Source organism: Cebus imitator, unplaced genomic scaffold (genome assembly GCF_001604975.1).
Source record: "Cebus imitator isolate Cc_AM_T3 unplaced genomic scaffold, Cebus_imitator-1.0 Scaffold640, whole genome shotgun sequence".
Taxonomy (NCBI): domain Eukaryota; kingdom Metazoa; phylum Chordata; class Mammalia; order Primates; family Cebidae; genus Cebus; species Cebus imitator.
This window is the reverse complement of record NW_016107955.1, coordinates 804791-827965: the sequence shown is the minus strand read 5'-3', so window position 1 is coordinate 827965 and position 23175 is coordinate 804791. Positions and strand designations below refer to the sequence as shown.

Sequence of the window (23175 nt, the reverse complement as noted above, 5' to 3'; positions counted from 1 at the left end):
AGCTGCCTAGGAGCTCCCAGTCATTGGTCAACTCACTAGCATACAAAAAGGCACCAGCATGTGGAGTTTCTACAAATTGTAGTTGTATAACAGTAAGCAAGGTCCAGCACAAAATATATATTTCATGATAATACACAGGTGTATACCAGCCAAATCAGAATACAAAGTTGGAAAAATTATGCTTTTTATTCAGACATGAGTCTCATTCACCCCGGCTGGAGTTGCAGTGGCTTAAACATGACTACTTTCATCCTCGAACTCCTAGGCTCAAGGGATCCCCCACCTCAGCTTCCAGAGTAGCTGGGGCTGCACCTACACACACACAGGATACATTCATGCATTCATTCATTTATTTTTGTAGAGAAGGCGTTTTGCCATGTTGCCCAGGCACATCTCAATCTCCCAAGCTCAAGCAATCCTCCTGCCTCAGCATCCCCATCTGTTGGATTATAGGTGTGAGCGACTTCACCAGGCCAAAATTTTCAATAGTGTCTATTACGTGAGAATCAATGAACAAAACATGTGCAAAACTTCTTTGGAGAAAACTGGAAAACTTTATTGAGATTTTTAAAAGTCAAATATCTCAGATAAATGCAGTTTGCATTCTTTCAGCTCGTCTTCGTTTAAACCTGTGGTTTCTCTTCTGCTGCAAGAGAAACATAACAGGAGGGAACATTACTAGCACAACTGTATTCAGATGAAATTAAAGGTATGCAAAGGACATCAAAGTTTTCATTTTATACAATGGACTAAAACCAGAAGCCCAAGAGTCACCATATGGCTAACATTCAACTAGACCTCTGTAGACACTCTGAAGATACACTTCCATGCATATACAGTAGCAACATTGTTTAAGCACACCCTGCTTTTAGTGCTAGAAGGAAACCAAAAGACAGTCCAAGGTCAGAACACATTAAATCAAGTGAGCCTATTAGAAGGGGCTTAGATTAGATAGCAAACATTGTGTAGAGTTTTACTCGAACTACAACCAGAACACAAAATCCTAAGAAACAGAAGGAATTTCTGAAAAAAAAAAATCCTTCAGAAAAAAATGTATAATTTAATGTTTTGGCTTGAAACTATGGCCTGGATATCCAATAGGCTCCTGCAAATAGTCTGAAAACTATCTTTTGAGAAAACAGTTAATGTCACATTAGGAAATACATTAAGTGAAGTGAACAGAAAGGACAGTTTTGTGTTTTTTTCTCTCTATTGTGTGGAAGTGCAATAATATTCCTTTGACCTAGTTTGCCCTTCTTTTTTCTTTAACATACACTAACCATTTGCATCCAGTTTTCACCTATAGTCCTCATGTCAATATAAATAATGACACATTTTTCACTGGAAAGTATTCTGATTTATATAATTAATTAAATGGTCATATGTGTTTTAAGGTATCACTATCATGATATATATTAAAATGTGAAAGAGTTATACATCATAACCAGTGTGGAAAAAAAAAAAGGAGAGGGAAACAAATCGAAGAGTTTGACATCTGGAAAAGCTAAATATTTCCTTCTAGAAGTAACTGTTTTTGAGGGACAACTGGCAAATTTCACAAGTTCTTCCACAGCCTTTGTGACGTTCAGATACTGAGGTATTGCAGGAATATATTAAATAATGTAGGCATTTCTGGCGTTTCAACCGTTTGATCCACACTCTGAAAACATTAGTGTTCAAGAATGTATTCCCTTTCAGTTATGCCCTACATTCAATACCTGTGCCTTGTTCACTAATATTCCATGTTGTGCCTTTTCCATTTTCTTCAAGAGTGTTTAATCTACTGGATGCTCCCTTCCCAGCTATTTCTCAAAAAAAAAAAATCTATTAAATGTATTACTTTCAGATTAGTTTTACTTTTGTTAATGATTTGCGTCTTTCATTTACTGCCTGTTTCCTTTTCTCTTAAGTATATTCTGTGACTCATTTATTATTTTAATATTATTTACACGTAATTTACTGTCTATTTTAATAAGATATACTTTTAATGCTATGACTATCCTAAGAATACGATTGAAGCTTGGTCAATAGGCTCCTGGAAATCGTCTGAAAACAGTCTTTTAATGTAAATAGTCTAATGAAGTTGTTCAGCAATGTGGAGTACAAACATTTAGGTAATTTCTCCCCTAAACAAGCAGTGCTTCGTTTCAATTCAGAGGTTCTTTTAATTAAGTCAGCAATTTGGAAAATATGTCTAAAAGATACCTATGTAGACTACTCAGGACTTAGTACATTATAGTCTTTGAACTTTACATCGTATCGTTTGAAGACTCAAGGCAGAAACCTGTAATGTATAACCTCTGATATGGTTAGAGGTTACCATGTGTGTCTTCAGTCTAATTACACACAGTAGCTTAGGAAGATTTACAGGAGAGCAGCGAGCATGCCTAGCACAGGCATCTTACAACTGGCTTGAACATCACTGATTTACAAGTATGATCCCTATTTCATGAATCAGAAAACGTGACTGTCTCTTTCTGTTTTATTATTCAGTAATTCAAGGCTTCACGGCAGGAAGACTTTAAAATGCAACCATTGGGTCTGGCAAGGGAGGTGGCTCAACCGCTATAATCCCAGCACTTTGGGAGGCCAAGGCAGGTGGATCACTTGAGATCAGGAGTTCAAGCCCAGCCTGGCTAACAGGGTGAAACCCCGTCTCTACTAAAAATACAAAAATTAGTTGGGCATGGGGAGCATGTACTATTCCTAGCTACAAAAAAGGCTGAGGCATGAGCATCGCTTGAACCTGGAGGCGGAAGGTTGCAGTGAAAAAAGATCGGACCACTGCACTCCAGCCTGGGTGACAGAGTGAGACTGTGTGAAAACAAACACCAATAAAATCGAAGAAGAAGAAGAAGAAGAAGAAGAAGAAGAAGAAGAAGAAGCAGCAGCAGCAGCAGCAGCAGCGGAGGAGGAGGAAGTGGCCAGTCTCAGTGGCTCACACCTGTCATCCCAGCACTTTGGGAGGTCGAGGCAGGTGGATCACCTGAGGTCAGCAGTTCNAAAAAAAAAAAAAAAAACCCAATCTATTAAATGTATTACTTTCAGATTAGTTTTGCTTTTTTAAGGATTTGCATCTTTCATTTACCGCCTGTTTCCTTTTCTCTTAAGTTTATTCTGTGACTCATTTATTATTTTTTAATTTAATATTATTTTCTTGTATCACGTAATTTACTGTCTATTTTAATAAGATATACGTTTAATGCTATGACTATCCTAAGAATGCAATTGAAGCTTGGTCAATAGGCTCCTGGAAATCGTCTGAAAACAGTCTTTTAATGTAGATAGTCTAATAAAGTTGTTCAGCAGTGTGGAGTACAAACATTTAGGTAATTTCTCCCCTAAACATGCAGTGCTTCCTTTCAATTCAGAGGTTCTTTTAATTAAGTCAGCAATTTGGGAAACATGCATAAAAGATACCTATTTCGACTACTCAGGACTTAGTATGTTATAGTCTTTGAACTTTAAATCGTATCGTTTGAAGACTCAAGGCAGAAACCTGTAATATATAACCTCTGATATGGTTAGAGGTTACCATGTGTGTCTTCAATCTAATTACACACAGTAGCTCACGAAGACTTACAGCAGGGCAGGGAACACACTGAGCACAGGCATCTTACAACCAGTTTGGACATCACTGATTTATATGCATGATCCCTACTTCATGAGCCAGAAAACGTGACTGTCTCTTTCCGTTTTATTATTCAGTAATTCAAGGCTTCACCGCAGGAAGACTTTAAAATGTAATCATTGGATCTGGCAAGGGAGGTGGCTCAACCCCTATAATCCCAGCACTCTGGGAGGCCAAGGCAGGTGGATCACTTGAGATCAGGAGTTCAAGCCCAGCCTGGCTAACAAGGTGAAACCTTGTCTCTCTTAAAAATACAAAAATTAGCTGGGCATGGGGAGCATGTACTATTCCCACTACAAAAGAAGCTGAGGCATGAGAATCACTTGAACCTGGAGTCAGAAGGTTGCAGTGAACAAAGATCAGACCACTGCACTCCAGCCTGGGTGACAGAGTGAGACTCTGTGTGAAAAAAAAATGCAATTGTTCAACACGCTGAGAGAATTCAGGATTTGACAAAATCCAAGAACACTCGTGAAAGTCTCCATACAGGTAAACAAACATCAATCAGAGTGCCCACTCATTTTCTTAGGGACAATGAAATCTCAACTTGGATATTATAATTGGACTGAAGCTCATTATTATGAAAAACAAATCATGAAAATAAGAATATCTCTGTATTCTCTCCAACAGAACTAGAGCATCCAGAAACCAGCACCGAAATGGATTTGAATCTATCTGATGGGCATTCACTACTTTCAATAAAAGAAAAACAGGTTTGGAACTTATGAGATTTGTTCAGAATCTCAAAACTTGTGTTAGAGCTGGTACTAGAATCTCCTTCAGGGTCGGCATATTTCATACAAGGTGGCGTTACAATGTATTTGAGAAAAGCAGAAATGAGAAAATAATCTGAAAATTGTTAGCTGTTGGTGATACTCAGAAGAAAATTTTTTTGATTTGATGATTCCATATAGCTTTGACTCAATTTCTGTCTGTATCTGATAGTGTTTCACTTTTGCAGTCAGGATTCTGGGATCTGAACTACCTTCCAAAGAAAGTCTGCATTTAAACTCTGTTTCTCACGGGGCAGTAATGTGCTCTCTTTTTATTATCAAAAGTAAAATATTGTGGAATAAAGAAAGCACATAATTTTGAATCTTAATGGATAACGTACCTCCTTCCGGCATTTTAAATTCCTCTGATTTTGGCACACTCTTCCCCTGTACATCACGACCATCTCCGCATTCACCCCCAGTCTTTGACTGAGACAGCTTCTGGAGATCAGCTTTCAGTTCAGGCACTAAAAAATATAAAGGATATAGATTGGAGCAGTGAAACAAGAATGCTAAATAAGGAAATGATCATATTCTTTTCCTCAGTGTTATGCAATAAAAGCCTCTAGGCTACTGTCGTAATAAATCTGATGCAAAGATGTCCCACTTTTGTCTTCCTGTATTATGATATCTTATCTTAAATGACAATCTGAGGATAAATCACACCACACCTACATTTCCCATACTTTACCATTGTGTATTATCAACACACAGCTGTTTAGGAAATCTTAAGGCTGCCCCACAGATAGCATTTTAATCAAAACTTAATGTAATTTTCTGAAGGTGTTCATCAATGTGTTGGTGGGCCTATGAAAAATCTTATAGTCATGACACTCATCCCTTGTTGAGGTACCTTGAAAATGTTGGGGTTAATCTTAATTAAAGTAATGCTTGGTCCAAAGGCCCTATATGTGACCTTCCATACATGAATGTCATTAATAAACAGTACAAAATACAATAGCAAAATCACTGTCTTCCAATGAGAGTATGGTAACTGATGTGCAAATAAATTAATGGGCATTGATCACTGTCATATTCTAGAACCCCCTTAACAGTGAATTGCTAAAATAGTCCATAGGCAAAATTCTGTCTATCTTTAGTTTGAAAATGCTATCTGTTGAGGAAACAATTTGTTTCATGATAATCTTATCGTACTTTGTGTTTAATAATTAAACAAATACTGAAATGACTTTTAAAATCCCCTTCAAAATCCTACTAATATAGTTATCTGCAGGCCGGTGTCCTGAATTATCCACCTTTTACCAAACATACTGTCAAAAATACACACCAAAGGAAACAGTGGCTGTCATTCATTGACCTCTTTTCTGGGGTTGCTATCCTGCTTCACTGAACTGCATTTAGTCCTGAGCCAATACTGAAGTATGTTACAGTACAGATACATTTGAGTATTAAGCATTTTTAAGCAAAATCATTCACGTTTTCTAACACAGATGGTGGGAAGAATGTAAACCTTGGAACAAAATATAAATTCTTTCTCCATGAGTCAAGTGTTCTTGGTACGTCTCAGTCTCTGAGCCTCAGTTTTGTTATTCATTTATTTATTTAGAGACCTAGTCTCACTCTGTCTTCCAGGCTGGAATGCAGTGGCACGATCTCGCCTCACTGCGACCTCCTCTGCCTGGGTTCAAGCAATTCTCCTGTCTCAGCAGGCTTAGCTGGGATTACAGACATGTTCCATAACACCCAGCTACTTTTTGGATTTTTAGTAGAGACGGGTTTTCACCATATTGGCCAAGATGTTCTCAGATGCCACCTGACCTCAGGTGATCTGCCCGCCTCAGCCTCCCAGAATGCTGGTATTACATGCGTGAGACACTGTGCCTGGCCACAGTTGTATTTACAAAATGAGGCTAACATCCCTTTGCAAATGGGCTTTATTCAGGGTGTTATAAGGTAGGGTAACTTGGCACTCCACATGCTGTTAAAGGGTGCTTACAACACTGTGGACACCATGGCTGAGAAGATCTTACCGCAACATCGTAACAAGATCAAATTAAATTAGTACAATAATGTACATTTTCATACAACCAATTAAATGGTTTCATCTGATTTAGGAAGGAGTGTAATTTCAAGCATACAAAATGCAGCTTGAAGAAAAAGAGAAGATTCATCACACCCAGGGACTGCAGGAAGCTGCAAACTATACCCATCACGTTTCTAGACAACACTCAATAAATGTTTGAGATTCTTTCCCAATGTTTTCTTTCCTCCTGTTACTGGTCATGGCATAAGGCATGATGCACACATAGGCCTCTTCCCCCCATACACATTCTTTCTTACCCTTCCAAGCACTTCGAATCTTAGCTCCACCCTGATCTTCTTCTCTCTTCTGACCAGGTGTAGGATCCAGACTTTCAGCTGGTGGTTTTTCTCGTTGAGGCTCTGGCACACTGGGCTCCTGGGAAAAGGGGTTTGTGTGTGTGTGTGCGTGTGTGCAGATTTAAAAAATTGCTTTTAAATGCATGTCAATTATAGGCATATACACATTACATAGATGCTTCTGATCATACGCATGTTTAAAGATGTGCCCCAAAACTATTCCACATACCTATTCTTCATAAAGTCACTCTTCCCATAGAGAGGTTAGTCTAAAACTGTTACCCTCGATGGCTTTGGATGCCATTTTAATTTACGTGGGGTTGAATGTGTATATTGTGCTATAAATAAGCATGCGGAGGAAATCACCAGTCAAATCTGGGGAACACAAGATCACACATCCAGACAAAACTAGTATGTAGTCCTCTGGGTTACTCTTTCCTCCATGAGCTGCCATGACCACTTTCTTTTTAATTTAAATTTTAATTAATTAATTTATTTATTTATTTTTATTGCATTTTAGGTTGTGGGGTACATGTGAATAACATGCAAGATTGTTGCATAGGTACACACATGGCAGTGTGATTTGCTGCCTTCCTCCCCTTCACCTATATCTGGCGTTTCTCCCCATGCTATCTCTCCCCTCCTCCCCCCCACCCCCCGTCCCTCCCCCATTTCCCCTCAACAGACCCCAGTGTGTAGTGCTCCCCTCCCTGTGTCCATGTGTTCTCATTGTTCAACACCCGCCTGTGAGTGAGAACATGCGGTGTTTGATTTTATGTTTTTATCAACATGGGAGAACTTCATCAGTATATATAAACCAATTCTACAACACTACGACAATATCAACAAAATTCTGCTAATAGAAAACATCAAATGTTAAGTCACTCACAGCAGGCCTGGTCAGCTGAACAAGTCGCACATGTCGTATTGGTCTATGTTTTCTTTCTCGCCCACTCATATTTCCCTCTGCAAATAGAACAGTGTGCACTTTAGGAGGCAGAACTGGGTGGATGACCTGAGGTCAGGAGTTCAAGGCCAGCCTGGCCAACATGGTGAAACCTGGCCTCTACTAAAAATACAAAAACTTAGCCAGGCTTGCGGGCAGGTGCCTGTAATCCCAGCAAGTAGGGAGGCAGAGGCAGGAGAATCACTGGAACTCTGGAGGCGAGGGTTGCAGGCAGCCAAGCTTGTGCCATTGCATTCCAGCCTGGGCAATAAGAGCAAAACTACGTCTCAAAAAAATCAAATCAAACCAAACAAAAACAAAACAAAAAAAAAATCCCAGAATATTGTGATTGGAAAAACGCACGTCAGAGGATACTATATTTGACCACTTCCAAGACCATATGTTAACTTGCAATTTTAAAAAATATGGTAATACATTGAAAAGTCAGTCAGAGGGCATGTATAAGTGTGTATGCCTTCTGAGTTGAATACTTCCACAACCAATTAAGTTTATCAAGCTAGCTGAGCAATGCCTTAGGGCTCATGGCAAGAGACACACAGTATTTCCAATGAGGTTTTGTTTCATAACTGGTGTCTTCTTAGTAAGACATTTAAGAAAATACAGCTTGAGAATTAAAATTAATGTGCCCACAGCTTTTGTCACACACCCATTTGCTAGGCCCATTTCCAGTTCAAAATGAAGTTTTGTTGGAATGGAGAGCCCAGCCCACCCACTCGAACTTCCAAGACAGAGTTGAGAAGTTGCCACATAGTTGTGGGGGGTCCTCACCGGGCTGGCACCTCTGAGGTTCGCTATACAAACCCTGGGGATGGGAACACCAGCCCAGAGTGTTCCCACTTTCCAGACCCCTTCCTTGCCGCCCACATCGTCGCAGCTCTGATCTGTCCTCTGTTAGGGGTTTCAGGCATTTCTGGGACTTGGATACTGACAACAGCACCCCAGCATCACCACAGCTTCACCTAACTGCCGTGCCCCGCCCCTGCCACCCACTCCAAGGCCCTTCTTCTTCCTTCCTTTTGACTCTGACATCATAAGAAGGCCCACAGCCATGGAGCCGTATGAGAAAGACGACAGCCTCAAGGCCCTTTTCCCTTGGAGTCACCGACCAAGAGGCCCGACCCTCGGAAGCCTGCTGTCTCCTCCTCACCCTCACTCACACTTCAACTTACAGTGGGATCAGCCTGTCGGCCTAACCAGCTGAATCCATGGTACATATCATCTTGGTCTAGGCCTATCTTGATCTCCCTTGCCAATTCATATTTCACAATGCAAACAGAAAGCTGTGACTGGGAAAATGCACTTGACAGGGTAGGTATATTTGATCACTTCCATAGTGAAATGTCAACTTGCAATTTTTTAAAGACATTTTGTAATACTTTGAAAGTAAGTCTCGGGGCAAGTGAGTGTGTGCGCCTTCTGAATCGAATGCTTGCACACTCCCTTAAATTGGTCAAGCTACCTAAGCAATGTCTTAAGGCTCCTGGCCAATGACACAGGGTTATTTCCGATGAGGTTGGTTTCACAACTGGACTCTTTATCGTGGAGATCTTTAGAAAAATACAGTTGGTGAATTTAAACTGCAGTGACCACGGCTTTTATCACACACCCATCTCTAGGTCCATTTCCCACCTAAAATCAAGTTTTGTTGGAACGCAGGGTCCCACCCATTCGAACCTCCACCGTAGAGCTGAGAAACTGAGACGAAACCCTGGGTGCTCCTCCCTGGACACCTGTGCCAAACGCTCTATATAGCTGTGAGCTCCCGTCTCTAACTCACTGTGTTCCAGATCCTCTCCTCACCTCCCACCCAGCCCTTTCCCGAGTCCTTACGAAGAAGTCTGGAATATGTCCTGTTTCCGGGGCTCCAGACCCTTTCAAGATTTGGATGCCTCCACAGGCACCCCTAGCGGTCTCCCCATCTTCACTTGACCCCGCAACTCCACAGCGCAACTTCCTCCCTCATTCGGAACCTACCACAAGGCCCAAGATGGCACCCCGGCATGAGGAGGACTATCACCTCAAGATTCTTTATGGACCAAGAGGCCATGGACCACGCTGCCCCATGCCCTGGAAAGCCTTATGGCTTTCTCCTCACATTCACTCACATTTCCACTCAGACCTACCGGCTGAGTCTCAGTAGCGATAGAAATGGCCTGAACCGCAGTAAAGTAACCCTCACACCCTCACAGCTCCGCGACGTTCACCACGTGGTGAAGGGGCCGATGGGAAGACGCCCAGTGAACATGCGCACGCAGGTGGGCGCACCAGGAGCATGCGCAGTGAGGTTGGTGCCCGCATTGTGGGCTGTGGCCCCCCCCTCGCCGCGCCCTGCCGTGTCCCGCCTACCCCACCCCACCTGCACCCAACAGTCCTGCGCCCTGTCCCAGGTCCCCACTGAGGACTTCAGAATGTGCCCTCGGTGGGTGGTTTCCTGTGCCTCCGGGACTCAAATACCACAAAGAGTTTCCCCTTCAAAACTCACTCTATGTTCACGAGGCCCTCTTCTGCCCTATGAACCTGCTGCCTTCCCTGTCCAGGACCCCCACTACAGCAAGGACAATGCTGCATCTTGGCCTGTTAGGAGAAGGACAGAGACCGCAAGATCCTTTCCCCTAGGAGGCCGTGGACCGTGCCCGCGGGCTCCTCCTCACACCCTCTCACTCTTCAACTCTGGGAGGACTGGTCTGCGAACCTACTGGCTGAGTCCTAGTGGGCACCGCAGAAGGAAGTCACTACGTCGCCTTGCACAGCTCTGCAGAGACAGAAGGCAGACAGACGAAGTGCATGCCCACAAAGGGACTTGTGCAGCAAGGGGCATGCACACTGAGTCAGGCACATGCAGGTCTGGCCAGGGTTTTCCCACTGTTCCCTCACCGAATCCCAGGTTGTTTGTAGTAGAAAGAAAGGGACGCGAGACATTTTTTTTGGTTCCTTGCCCACCCATTCTCATGGATTCAGAAACGTAGAAAAGAGAGAGTTGTATGTTACCCTTAGTAGGGGGTGTGTCTTAGAAAGACCTTTTGTGACAGAAATAAAGAATTTTATGTCTACATTTACACATGCTTTTTCTTTTTCCTCAGGGTATTTTTCTGTTGCCCATGGTGGAGGGCAGTGGCATGACCATGCTTCTCTGCAGTTTCCGTCTCTTGGGCTCAAGCAGTCCTCCTCACACTGCAACTTCCCGCGTAGCTGGGACGGCAGGTGGCTGCCACCATGCCCACCTAGTATATTTAGTGTATTTAATTATTATTTTAAATGGCAGGGGCGGGGGGGCATCACTGTGTTACTCAGGCTGCTCTCAACCACATGGGTTCAAGTGATCCTCCCATCTCTGTCAATTTTTATACATGCTTTTTATACATGCTGTAGATCCACTCAATTCACACTTCTATGCTTTCTTAAGGTTGTGCTATTGCACATTTATACCTCTCAACTGATAGCTGATTTCCCTGAATGCCTGTAAGGTAATCACTGGCCCACCCGTGAGTGTGGTTCTACCATTGGCTCACAGTGGCTTGGAAAGCCTGCGTGGGAAGTATTTCTTGAGGAAAGGTGCAGAGTTCCCAGTAACAATTTTGAAAAACAGTGACAACCAATGTCTTTCTTCCTTCCCTTGCCTCTGCTCATGTGCCAGGTTTTCTGTTTTCTCCACTATTAAAAAATCAGCATACAGTATTCTGTGATAAAAAGTTTTTGTCTCTTTAATCATCTCGTTTCGTCCTCCAGACCTTTTTTTTTCCAGAAAGATTGTGAACAGAAGGGAAAAAATATCTTCTGAAAAACAAATTATAATGTAAATTTAGTGAAAAGATTCATCATATTTGTGAAATGGAGAGGGTGAAATCCTGAATTTCGAAAAAATTTAAAAATCAGTTTACATAACATCCATCCCTTTTGTCTCTACCACTTATCCTGTGAGAATTGTAGAAAAAATGAATTCCTTGCTTGTGGCAACTGCATAAAGTAGTCAAACTGCTGGAGCTTTCCATTAATATCACACATCCAGATGTAATAGCCACAAAACACAAAGCCATTTTACAACGGTACCCGAATTGGCCAGGCACGGTGTCTCACGCCTGTAATCCCAACAATTTGGGAGGCCGAGGCAGGCTGATCACCTGAGATCCGAAGTTTGAGACCACCCTGGCCAACGTGGTGAAATGCCATCTCTACTAAAAAAAAAACCAAAACTTAGCCAGGCATGGTGGCAGGTGCTTGTAATCCAAGCTACTCAGAAGGCTGAGGCAGGAGAATTCCTTGAGCCTGGGAGGTGAAGGTTTCAGTGAGCGGAGATTGCATCATTACACTCCGTCCTTAGCAACAGAACAAAACTCCATCTCAAAACAAAAACAAAAGCAAAAACAAATGCACTCGTTTTTTAAATCTCATTGTAATTTCCCTCACACCTGTAGCACTAAATTCCACATTCACAGACTTACGAGTACCATGGCCAAAAGAGACTCCATCTCAAATGTTTAGACAGGGCTGCCACTGTGGGGGGCAGCCCAGCTGAAGACAAGGCTGGAATGTGTCTTCACACACCCATCCACTTTTTGAGACAGGGTTTCTGTCTGTTGCCGAAGCTAGAGTGCACCGCACGACTTACAGCTCATCAAAACCTAGGACTCAGGTTCAAGTGATCCTACTACTTTATCTTCCTGAGTAGATGGGACTACAGACATGTGCCACGATGTCCAGCTAATTTTAAAAATTGTGTAGAGCAGGGGTCTCACAATGTTGTCCAGGCCGGTCGTGAACACCACACCTGGCTTCAAGGGATTCTCCTCCCTCAGCGTCCAAAAATACAGGGATTACAGGTGTGAGCCACTGCATGTGGCCTTTTTTCCTACCTTTTTTCTTTTATCTTTGGCTTGAGGTTTATCTAAGTCTTTGTTTGCTCCAGCCCAGGAAACTGATTTTTTCCCTCCCACTTGGAGGAAAGGGCAATTCAAACGTTCAGGATTCTTCATCTACTGAAAGTTCATTGGCAACAACTGTGTCCTATCTCTACCCGCCTGCAGGAGAAAACAAAAATTAAAGTCAGCACCAGACTGCATTTTTCCACTATATGTTATCCTGTGCAGAACAGTGGTTGAGTGATCCAGTGAGCCAGTTCTCTTTCAGTTGGAGGGATTATTGTTAAATGCTGTGAGTACATGTACTTTTCATAATAGACAACAGCTCGTCTGTGGCTTCATACTATGGAGAAATCCATAGGCTCCCAAGAGTGACAACTTCATCATCGCTACCCATTCCTTTATTCAAAGAAAGATTTCACCATGTTATAGTGAGTCAAGATCTTGCTGGTGAATCACACTGTTGCTGCCACTATGTCAGGGACGACCAAGGTCACCCTCACCCTCAGTGATTCACGGACACTCTCTGCTGTCCTTCTACATACAACACTCCTAACTCAAGCCAGCCCCCTCACCTCAGGTCAGTATACCATGCCTCCCAACTTGTTACCGGCCTCGCTCCTACAATGATCACGCCTCTCTCCTGAACCACCCACTGCTCCCTCTACATTGGATCATTACCCAAGATAAAGGAAAACTCACTTTCTCCCCACATATCATTTTGTAGCTACTAACACATTTATCTGCTTTCCTGCAGAGGAAAACTGCGTGAACTTATGCAACACAGTTCATTAGACTCCAATTTCAAAATTATCTACAAAGGAAAATGAACCAGAATATCCAAAATGAATCTGAAATATAACTTCGGGGAATTCACCCTACATGATGGCAGGATTCACATTAAGTCTATGTTATTTGTTTGTTGATTATGTTTTCAGTGCATTGGAAGAAGGTGACTTCCTTCTTGTCTTAGGGATTGATCCCATATACAGGGAGCCATTGATGGTTCAGGAGAGAGGAGTGATCACTGCAAGAGCAAATCCCCTGGGAAGGTGGGAGGCATGGGATCCTCAGGTGAGGTGAGGGCCCTGCCTAGTGTTAGGAGCATTGTGTGAAGCTGTTGATTAGGAATTTTAATCATCCAGCCCCATACGGCAATTATGTTACTTCTCCAGTGTTCACGATAGTGTTGTATTGGGGAAAAATCAACAGATCAAAATGGAGTCCAGCAACAGACTCACAAACACAATAAGCTGATTTTCAGAAAAGGGGCAAAGGCAATACAGGTATTGATCGACTTACGACCTATGCAACTTACGACCATTCGACTTTACGACCGCAATCGCTAGCCACGACTGCTCCGCTGTAGATTTTTGAAAACACTACAACATTTTGATGTGTATCAAGAATATCACTACTGCCTGGGAGGCTGTGACGACAAAGTGCATGAATGGCATCTGGAAAAATTGTGTTAAGCGCTATGTTAATGATTTTGACGGATTTGACAGTGAACATGAACTTGAAACGATTCGGGAAAAAATAGTAAAACTCGCTAAAGACCTTTCTTTGGAGTGTGAAATGGAAGATGTTGAAGAGTTGCTAGACAAAGAATCCAGAGAACTTGCAAATGAAGAGCTAATCGAACTGGAAGAAGAGTGGCGGAAGAAGAAAGAAGAGAAGCAGAGGAAGAAGAGGAGGAGCCAGAAAGAAAGTTCACCACTAAGGGATTATCGGACGGTTTATCTTTCCTGAATAAACTTCTTATACATTTCGAAGCAATGGACCCAAACATGGAATGATTTGCAAGGATTGAACGGATGGCGCACGATGTGTATCGTTCGTATCGTGAAATTTATGAAGAAAAAAAGAAACATACAATTTAGACAAAGCTCACCATGGTTATGAAAAAACCAACTCTGGTAACCCCAACTGCTGCCTCAGATGACGACATCAACGATCCGCAGCCAAGCACCAGCGGCCAATAAAATGTTTCGGACATGTTTATATATTTTGATATGTTTTGCAATTGGGAAAATGTTTCCTATGCTATTTTTTACTGTATTTTGTATTTTTGTATACACTTGTATACAGAAATATTTGCTGTATTTTGTATTTTTGTATACACTTGTATTTTGTAATTTTGTATGTTTTACAAATATTAAACCAGTTGTACTGGTAATGCAGTGTTTTACTTAAACCTGACGAATGTAAAAATAAGAAACAAAATGGTGTAGAGATGATACAAATGGCATAAAATGAACAAAAAAAATTATGATATATAACAATAATGAAAGAAAATTATCATAAAATATGACTCAAAGATTTTTATAACATCATTTCACAGTACTGTACATATAGCCTACTCAACTTACGACCAAATCGTGTTATGACCGGTCTGTCGGAAACAATCATGGTTGTAAGTGGAGAACTAGCTGGTAGATAAAGATTACCTTTTTAAAAAAGTTGTGTTGTTTGCTTCTGCCTCATGGCCACTACATTAATTGTTTTTTATTCCTCTGGTTCCCCTCCCTGTGTTTCTCCTCTGCACTTCAACTGCTCTTCTGTTTGTCTGTCTGCCCCACCACAGTGCAGTATTTCCCACAGCAAGTACCACTTGTATTTGTGATATGTGATATGTCCATCCTATCAATGATAAACCAGATCAAGAAAATGTGGCACAGATACACAATGGAATACTACGTAGCCATAAAAAGAATGAGATCATGTCCTTGGCAGTGACATGGATGGTGGTGACACCCATTATACTTAGCAAACTACCACAGGAACGGAAAACCAAAACCGTATGTTCTCACGTATAAGTGGGAGCTAAAAGATGAAAACACATGGAAACATGGGAGAAGCATTGCACAACTGGGCCTACTGGAGTCCAGAAGTGGGAGGAAGCAGAGGATCAGGAAGAATATCTAGTGGATGCTGGGCTAAATACCTGGGTGATGTGATGATCTGTGCAGTAAATCAACGAGACGAACCTTTACTTATGTAACAAAACTGCACATCCCAAACATGTACCCCTGAACTTTAAGTAAAATTTGAAAAATTTAAAAAGGCAATATCGCAGAATCTTTCTCTCTATGTCTTGGTCATTGTGTCATTTACCTAAGCATTGTGGTAACATAAAAGCTAAGGCATAACAACAGTTTGTATGATTAGCAAATTAGCAGAATTATAGCCCTGTATGATCTGACATCAATGGCTAGTATTGAATTGCATTTGACTCCTCAAAGTACTTAAGGAAAGTTGGTAAGTAAACATATTCATCCTTGAAAATATTTTTAAAGTGGATCAACACTGAATACCACAGGTGTCACTGTCATTGGACGTTAATGAAGTACATAATGAACCATAAGACACAGTCAATAATAAAAGGGGAAATACAAGGGAACATATCAAAGCACCATCAGACGAGTGCAGAAGCACACACCTGAACACACCCTGCAGCTGCAGAAAGACATGGTAGAGAGTAAGGCCCCACAACTTATCAGTCTTCCTTCTCACCAACTCATGAGTTCACAAATGAGTTTGCTGAGAGTCAACTACCCACAGTAAAACTGACCAATTTAAACATCACTGACTGCTATTTCAAGGATTATGTAGAAAGCTACAAACAACAGTGAACTTATTCTGAGCAAGACATAATCCATCATCTTCACAGACGGCTAGATAAATGGCCTGTAAATATTTTGTCTGATAAACGCTAAAGTAGTGACGTTCCAACTCTTTATTGACAACGTGTGAGAAATACACGGGTTGCATGTAGTCGACTAGGAAAATAATATATGTTACGTGCATGGGGGTGTGCAGTGTATTCGTATACTCTACATGCAGTGAACGCTATTTAGCAATTTATTTTATCTCCATTCTTTAAAATGCTGTTTGTGGCTGACAGCATTAATCTTATGATTTACCATGGATTAAAAACCAGTTTAGAAATGATGAAAGCCTTTTCAGAGAACACCCTCAATGGTTGATAAATGTTGCCATAGAATATATGCAAATATGCGTGAGAACCCAATTTGGTCATCCTCCTTAACAATTCAGTGTTTTTAGACAAACATACTGTCTTTGATATGGACCAGAAAGGCCATTACAAAATATGCAATTACTGAAATATGTGTGTTTGATCTGTAGTTATCAGTGTCTGCTTTGCACAGGTGAAGTCTTACTTGGACAGATGAAAACTCACAGACCAAAGGGACGGAAAGTACATGTGACCTCTTGTCATAGCGAATGCACAGGGACCTCCATTCCCCTACTGTGCTCCCATTTTATGAGGCAAGCAGGAGAGTTGCACTGAACATGGTAGGTAGTAAATAATTTGATCTCAACCGGCAGACAATCTGCGCTCAGGTGACAGTGTTTACTCTGGTACCCTGAAACTTGCCGGCTGCTCTGAATCCGTAGACTTTTTCCCACCCACTTATCAACCTGTGGAAATCTCAGTTTTGTCAGATTCCTGTGCATAGAGGATGGGAAGCTCTGGTCGTGTGGGAAATCGAGCACTCCCAAAGGTAGACTGGCTGTGTTGGTCCCAGTTCTGTTTTCTCCCTTAGCCGCTAGAGAGTTGCTAGGGTCACGTATCAGGCAACTCTTCTTGTCTCTCCAGCGTCTTTCATACTTTCTCCTGCTTCCTGTTTCTCACAAGGGCTTCTTCACAACTTTCCCAAACCCATTGTAATTATGATCCTTTGAAGTCATCCAGCACATCCGGAGTTATATTCCACAGGAACGGCAGCAGGAAGTTCACATTTGGCAGGAGATTGAAGCCTCTTCTTCGAAGCTGGAGTGAGGCCACTCAGGAAACAGGTCTGCATGTGATGATTAATGTTAAGTGTCAACTTGATTAGATCCGAGGATGTAAAGTATCGTTTCTGGCTGTGTCTGAGAGGGTGTTGCCAAAGGAGATTAACATTTTCGTCAGTGGACAGGGAGATGTAGACCCACCCGCAGTCTGGGTGGACACCATCTAATCAGTTGCCAGTGTGGCTAGAATAAACCAGGCACAAGAACACGGAAAACTGGACTTGCTGAGTCTTCTGGCCTCCAACTGTCTCCCGTGCTGCATGCCTCCAGCCCTCGAATATCAGACTCCAGATTCTTCAGCTCTTGGACTCTCGAACTTATGCCAGTAATCTGGCAGGGGCTCTCGTGCCTGCAGTCACAGACTAAAGGCTGCAATGTTGGCTTCAGTACTTTTGAGATTTTGGAACTCGGACTGCCTTCCTTCCTCCTCAGCTTGCAGATGGCCTACTGTGGGGCTTTACCTTGTGATTGTGTGAGTCAATACTTCTTCATAAACCCTGCTTCGTATATACATCTCTCCTATTAGTCCGTTCTTCTACAGTCCCTTAACTAATACAGCGTGAAACACTACCATCCAGCCATCTGATGTCATGACCGTTTGCTAAATAGTTGCTCCCAGAAAGTCTGAGTCCAGAAATCACTATTTCCCATTCTTCGAGCACTTCTGAGTGCACTATGTTAAAAACTGGAATTAATAAGAAATAAAAGGGAGTAAAATTTAATAATGATAGTGTTCTTACCAAGAACACATAAAAAAGATAAAAGGTAAATTAGAGATCATGTTTTTTTATTATTATAAATAATAATTGAAACCAACCGTGTTTGGTTTAAGATGACCGATGATGGATACTCTCACATTACAACATCCCCACCCACATATGTGGACAAGTATATTTAGAAACTCCCACCTAAAGCAGGAACAGTCAGGAGTAGGATTAGAATATTGATGGATGAGGGAGGGATGCGTGTACCTCACCCCACAGACTTATTTGAAACAAGAGAAGAGTCATTGTGCTTCAGTCCCCTATACTTCCTCACCTTGCCACATTCATAGGTGCCACATGTTTTTTGTTCCTTTATTTACAAAGGTTCTGATGAGCCCATGGATAACTAATCCTGAAGGAGGATATTCTTCACAAAGTACAATAACAGGGTCTAGTTTCCTTGAACAGGTTTTTAAGGCTTTTTTAAGGTAGATTCCCACATTCAAGAAGCACAAATGAAACCTGTTGGAATGTTTGATATGAACAAGGTCTTATTTCCCTGTAGATTAACAACTAGGATTTTATGGATTAGACATAAAAGCATAAAAGCTGGTACCATTCCAGAATCAAAGGAACCGTCCCTGAGGACATACAGAATTTAGCCACATCAATAATTAAGAGGCTACATGAAAATAGAAGTGCTCCTGGAAGTTTTCATTATCTAGACAGAAAAATTTGACACATCAGCCCCAGTGAGTAAAGTACCTCCCTGACTCCCGTGGGTGATAAGCTTTCCATTCAAAGCAGATATATGAAGCCTGAGGTGTTGAAAGGCACCCCAAGTCCTCCACACGCTGAAAGCGACTCCCACAAAGCTGGAACACCATCTGTTCCTGAGGGATAAGGTCATGATCTGTGTCTTTGGCACACTGGGCAGTCAGGCCTCAGTTGAGATGAGTTCAGTGATTTCAAGTGGAAAATGCTTAAAACATCCTGTTTAGGTAGCTGTTTGGGGGCCTGTCCACTTAAATGGTTGGTGAAAATGCCCCACCAGACAGACACACATCAGGGAACTGGGGTTTTCTCCCCTGCTCTTAGCATCTCCTGGGTAAACCAGATATTACCCTCCCTCATGCCTCAGCGTTCACATCCGTGAAAAAGGTGATGCTGAGAGTGACCTTTTGAGGAAACCAGAGCCTATGTCAACCCCTGCCAAGCTCGGAATTTGTGCTAAGGCCCAGCCGGTGGATTTCTCTGGAAAGTGGCGAAACTGGGGCTCTGGCTGAAGAGAGTGGAGGGCAGCAGCACAATGGACAGTGCCTGGGACCTCAGGCCAGTTTCATAGCAGTTTAGGAAAGCAGTTGAATCTCTAGGCTGGAGGAGGCGCAGTGCTCTGGAAAGACCCGGCATGCAGGTGGAGAGGAAACCGAGCTGAGCAGTGGGAGGTAAGGTGAGCACCACATCCATCCAATGTGGGCAAAGCTCAGATGTACTTTGCAGCATCACACCCTTGTCACTGTAGAGCTCAGACCTGCCTGTCATGTCCCTCTCCTGACTCACTTCCTATGGCCGGGAGGCGGCACACGATCAGTAACCAGCCTCATTCTTCTGTACAGCTAAATTCTTATTGACTGCAGTCGCCCGGTTGTTCTATCAAATAGTACATCGTATTCCTTCTTTCTAACTACGTTTTTGGTGTCCGTTAACCATCCTCACCGCCCCCAAAACCCCCACTACACTTCCCAGCCTCTGGTAACCATCCTTCTACTCTCTATGTCCATGAGTTGAATCGTTTTGATTTTTAGATCCCACAAATAGGTGAGAACATTTGATGTTTATCTTTCTGTGCCTGGCTTATTTCACTTAACATAGTGATCTCCAGTTCCATCCATGGTTTTGCAAATGACTGAGCCCATTCTTATTTATGGCTGAGTAATACTCCATTGTGTATATGTACCACATTTTCGTTTACCACACAATGAGAAAGAAGGTGCCTGCAACCGTTCCTTGGGAACATCTTGTCCTCTCTGGTGCCATGTTATGTCCTCTGTACTGACCACAGCATTCCTATTCTTTCAATGTAAACACAAGTTGAAGGGTACTTCTTTTCAATCCTAAACTTGTGGTTTATAGCCAGTATATCACCACTCGTTTTGGGCTATTTTGGAAATTTCTGAGGACAGCTTTGGTTATTGGAAAGACAGGCAGTGCTACTGGCATTGGGGAGCTTAAGATTAAAGGGAGGCAAAACTATTTTTGCAGAATCTTAAATAAACTGGATTCTCCATAGATGTCCCTTCCTCTAAACTAAGGGAGGCGTGTATGTTGCTTCATCTTGGAACTTATGAAGATTTACCGATTGCTTTGGAAATCACGTCACTGCAGACGAATCCATTCTCAGACTCTAGCCTGACACAACATAGCAGTAGAAGTTTGCTTCATAGCCTGGGGGAAACAGAATGAGGGGAATCCAATGTCCTGATCAAAGGTATGTTTTCCAAGATAAGCTGTTAGTTGTTGGGGAAAATCAAGTGGGCGATGTTGGTAGCATGATCTCTCATGAGTGGGTGAACAACACCAGCTATCCCTGTTGCTGTTGCTGCATGAAGTTCTCTATGCAGCTGTATCTCCCTCCCAGATCCTTCCTGGAATGTTGAAAACATACCCAGTAGATCCCTGTGTTCTCAGGATAAAAGAGAGCACATGACAGGTAGAAGAAGGGCAGGGAACACTTGTGGAATTGTAGTGGTCTCTTCGTGGTTGTATGAGCAAACCCAGAGTCACAGTGATGAGCCACGTGCATGTCAGTCTGCAGAGGGTGGGAGGGAAACGCCACAGGCCTCTGCCTTGGGAGCCATGCAGCAGAGTGAGAGCAACCTGCAGTACTGATCTCAGATATGCCCTTTAAGGGTCCCGGATGTAGGCAGCCTATTGGTCAGGGCGACTCAGTGTGTGTGTGTGTGTGTGTGTGTGTGTGTGTGTGTGTGTATATATATATATATATATATATATATATATATATATTTTGAGGGAGTGGCTCACACAACTCTTGTGGCTGGAAAGTGCAAGTCTCGCAGAGCATGGTTTTAGGCTGGAGACCCAGGACAGAATTGCTATGATAGCTCAAATCTAAAGGCAGTTTGGAGACATAATTTATTCATCTTGAGGAGAACTGCAGTCTTCTTCTCAGGTCTTCAAGTGGCTGCATGAGAACCACCCGGATTGTGGATGGCAGTTAGGGTTACCCAAAGTCGGCTGATTCAAATGTTAGTTCTCATCTAAAAAACACTTTCAAAAATACATCTGCCCTAGTCAAAGTGAACATTTTTTGTGTTCCATGGCCTAGCAAAGTTGACACATCAGATTTTCCATCATTGCCATCTTATACAAACCCCATTAATTATGAAGGTCTATCTTTGAAAGGCAGGGGACTTCCTACTTAAGATTCCATATTAACCGTTTTTTTCTTTGTCAAGCTGAAGCAACAATTCAGGCTCAGGACAACTCTGGCCAGTAAGCTGAAGCCAATGTTAATGCCTTCCAGGGCTCAGGCAGGGTCAGGATAGTGAGGGTGTACGTGTCAGAACAACCCCACATTGCACACGTTGTACCCCTGGACACCAAGAGTTTACCCTTGTTAGGGCACCCCAGCAGGACATATATTAGTCAGGCAGGAGCTGCCCAAGGCACCCATTCTGGCCTCCCGCTGTGGGACCTTTCCCTCTAGGGTTCCTCATCCAGTCCAAACAATTCATGTGTGTCTTTGGCTTAAGGGTCTGTCAGAAGGCAGTCAGTTCAGGGCAGCCATTGATACCAGGTCCTCTTCTTTACAAGCATGGATGACATCCCTAGGTGTTAGGCGTCGAATGTTCGGGAGCTGGGTTGTCCCTGCTGTCCCATAGTCGCAGCTCTGTCAGGTGTGATCTTCAGTTCAAGATTCACTGTGGTCTCAACATTAGCTCACAGCAGCTTGGAAAGCCTGTGTGGGAATTCATTATGGAACAAAGTAGAGAGCTTCTGGAAACAGTTTTGAAAAACAGAGACAACTAATGTGCTCCCTCACTCACTCGCTCCTCCTCATGTGCCAGGTTTCATGTTTTCACCAGGTGTTAAAAAATCAGCCCGTGCCATTCTGCGATGAAATATTTTTATCTCATTAAAACTTCCTTGTCTCTTCCAGACCTTTTATTCTGGAAGGATTGTATGCAGAAGAAACAAAGACATTTTCAGAAAAACATGTTTTTCTGTGATTTCAGTGAAAATATTCATCATGTATAAGAAATGGTCAGGATGAAATCTTCAATTAGTAAAAAATTAACAGATAGATTTCGGTGACCTCCATCCCTTTTGTCTCTATCGTTCATCCAGTGACAAGCATAGAAAAGGTGAATCCCTTGCTTGTGGCTGTGGCATTGAGTAGTCAAACTGCCTGATGTCTTCCATCAGTATCATCGCACATCCATACGTAATAGCTGAAACACGGAAGGCCATTTAAAAACTTCCCCCTTTTTTCACCTCATGGAAATTTTCTTCAAACCCCTAACAGTAAATTCAGTGTTCACAGAGTTACAAGCACCTTGGCCAAGAGAGATCCTGGCTCAAATATTGGAAGGGGGCTGCATCAGCTGCTGCCCGGCTGGAATGTTTTTTCACACACCTCCTTTTTTTGAGACAGGATTTCCCTGTGTTGCCCAGTCTAGAGTGTAGTGGCAGGATCATATATCACTGTAACCTTGGACTACTTTGCAAAAGTGATCATCCTGCCTCGGCCTCCTGAGTAGTTGGGACTATAGAAAGCGGCCACAAGGCCCAGCTAATTTTTAAACTTTTCTAGAGGTGGGATCTCACCACGTTGCCCAGGCTGGTCTTGAACTCCTGTCTCAAGCGATTCTCCTGCCTCAGCCTCCCAAAGTGCTGGGATTACAGATGTCAGTCATGACACTCAGGCTGTTTTCCTTCTTTTTTTCCTTTATCTAAGGCTTTGCTTCATCCCAGGAAAAGGTTTTTTTCCACTCCCACTTGTAGGAAATAGTAATTCAAACTTTCAGCATTTTGGGCCCACTCAAAGTTCACCTTTGGCAAT

General features: G+C 42.5%; 1 protein-coding gene across 3 annotated transcripts in view; it reads right to left on the bottom strand.

Annotated features, from left to right (window-relative positions):
• Nucleotides 1-529: 529 nt before the first annotated feature.
• LOC108295453 (X antigen family member 2-like) overlaps nucleotides 530-23175 on the bottom strand; it is a 41764-nt gene continuing 19118 nt past the window's right edge. The window contains exons 1-3 of one of the 3 annotated variants that reach the window (XR_005198178.1): nucleotides 7634-8000; nucleotides 4746-4871; nucleotides 530-646 (exon numbers count right to left, since the gene is read on the bottom strand). Coding sequence is in view for 1 of the 3 variants with exons in the window: in XM_037734594.1 (XP_037590522.1) it covers nucleotides 624-646 (23 nt within the window). In the remaining 2 variants the exon portion in view is untranslated. Of the gene's footprint in view, nucleotides 647-4745; nucleotides 4872-6787; nucleotides 6824-7633; nucleotides 8001-23175 lie in introns of those variants that run through there. The other 2 variants (XR_005198179.1, XM_037734594.1) reach the window with 2 other exon arrangements.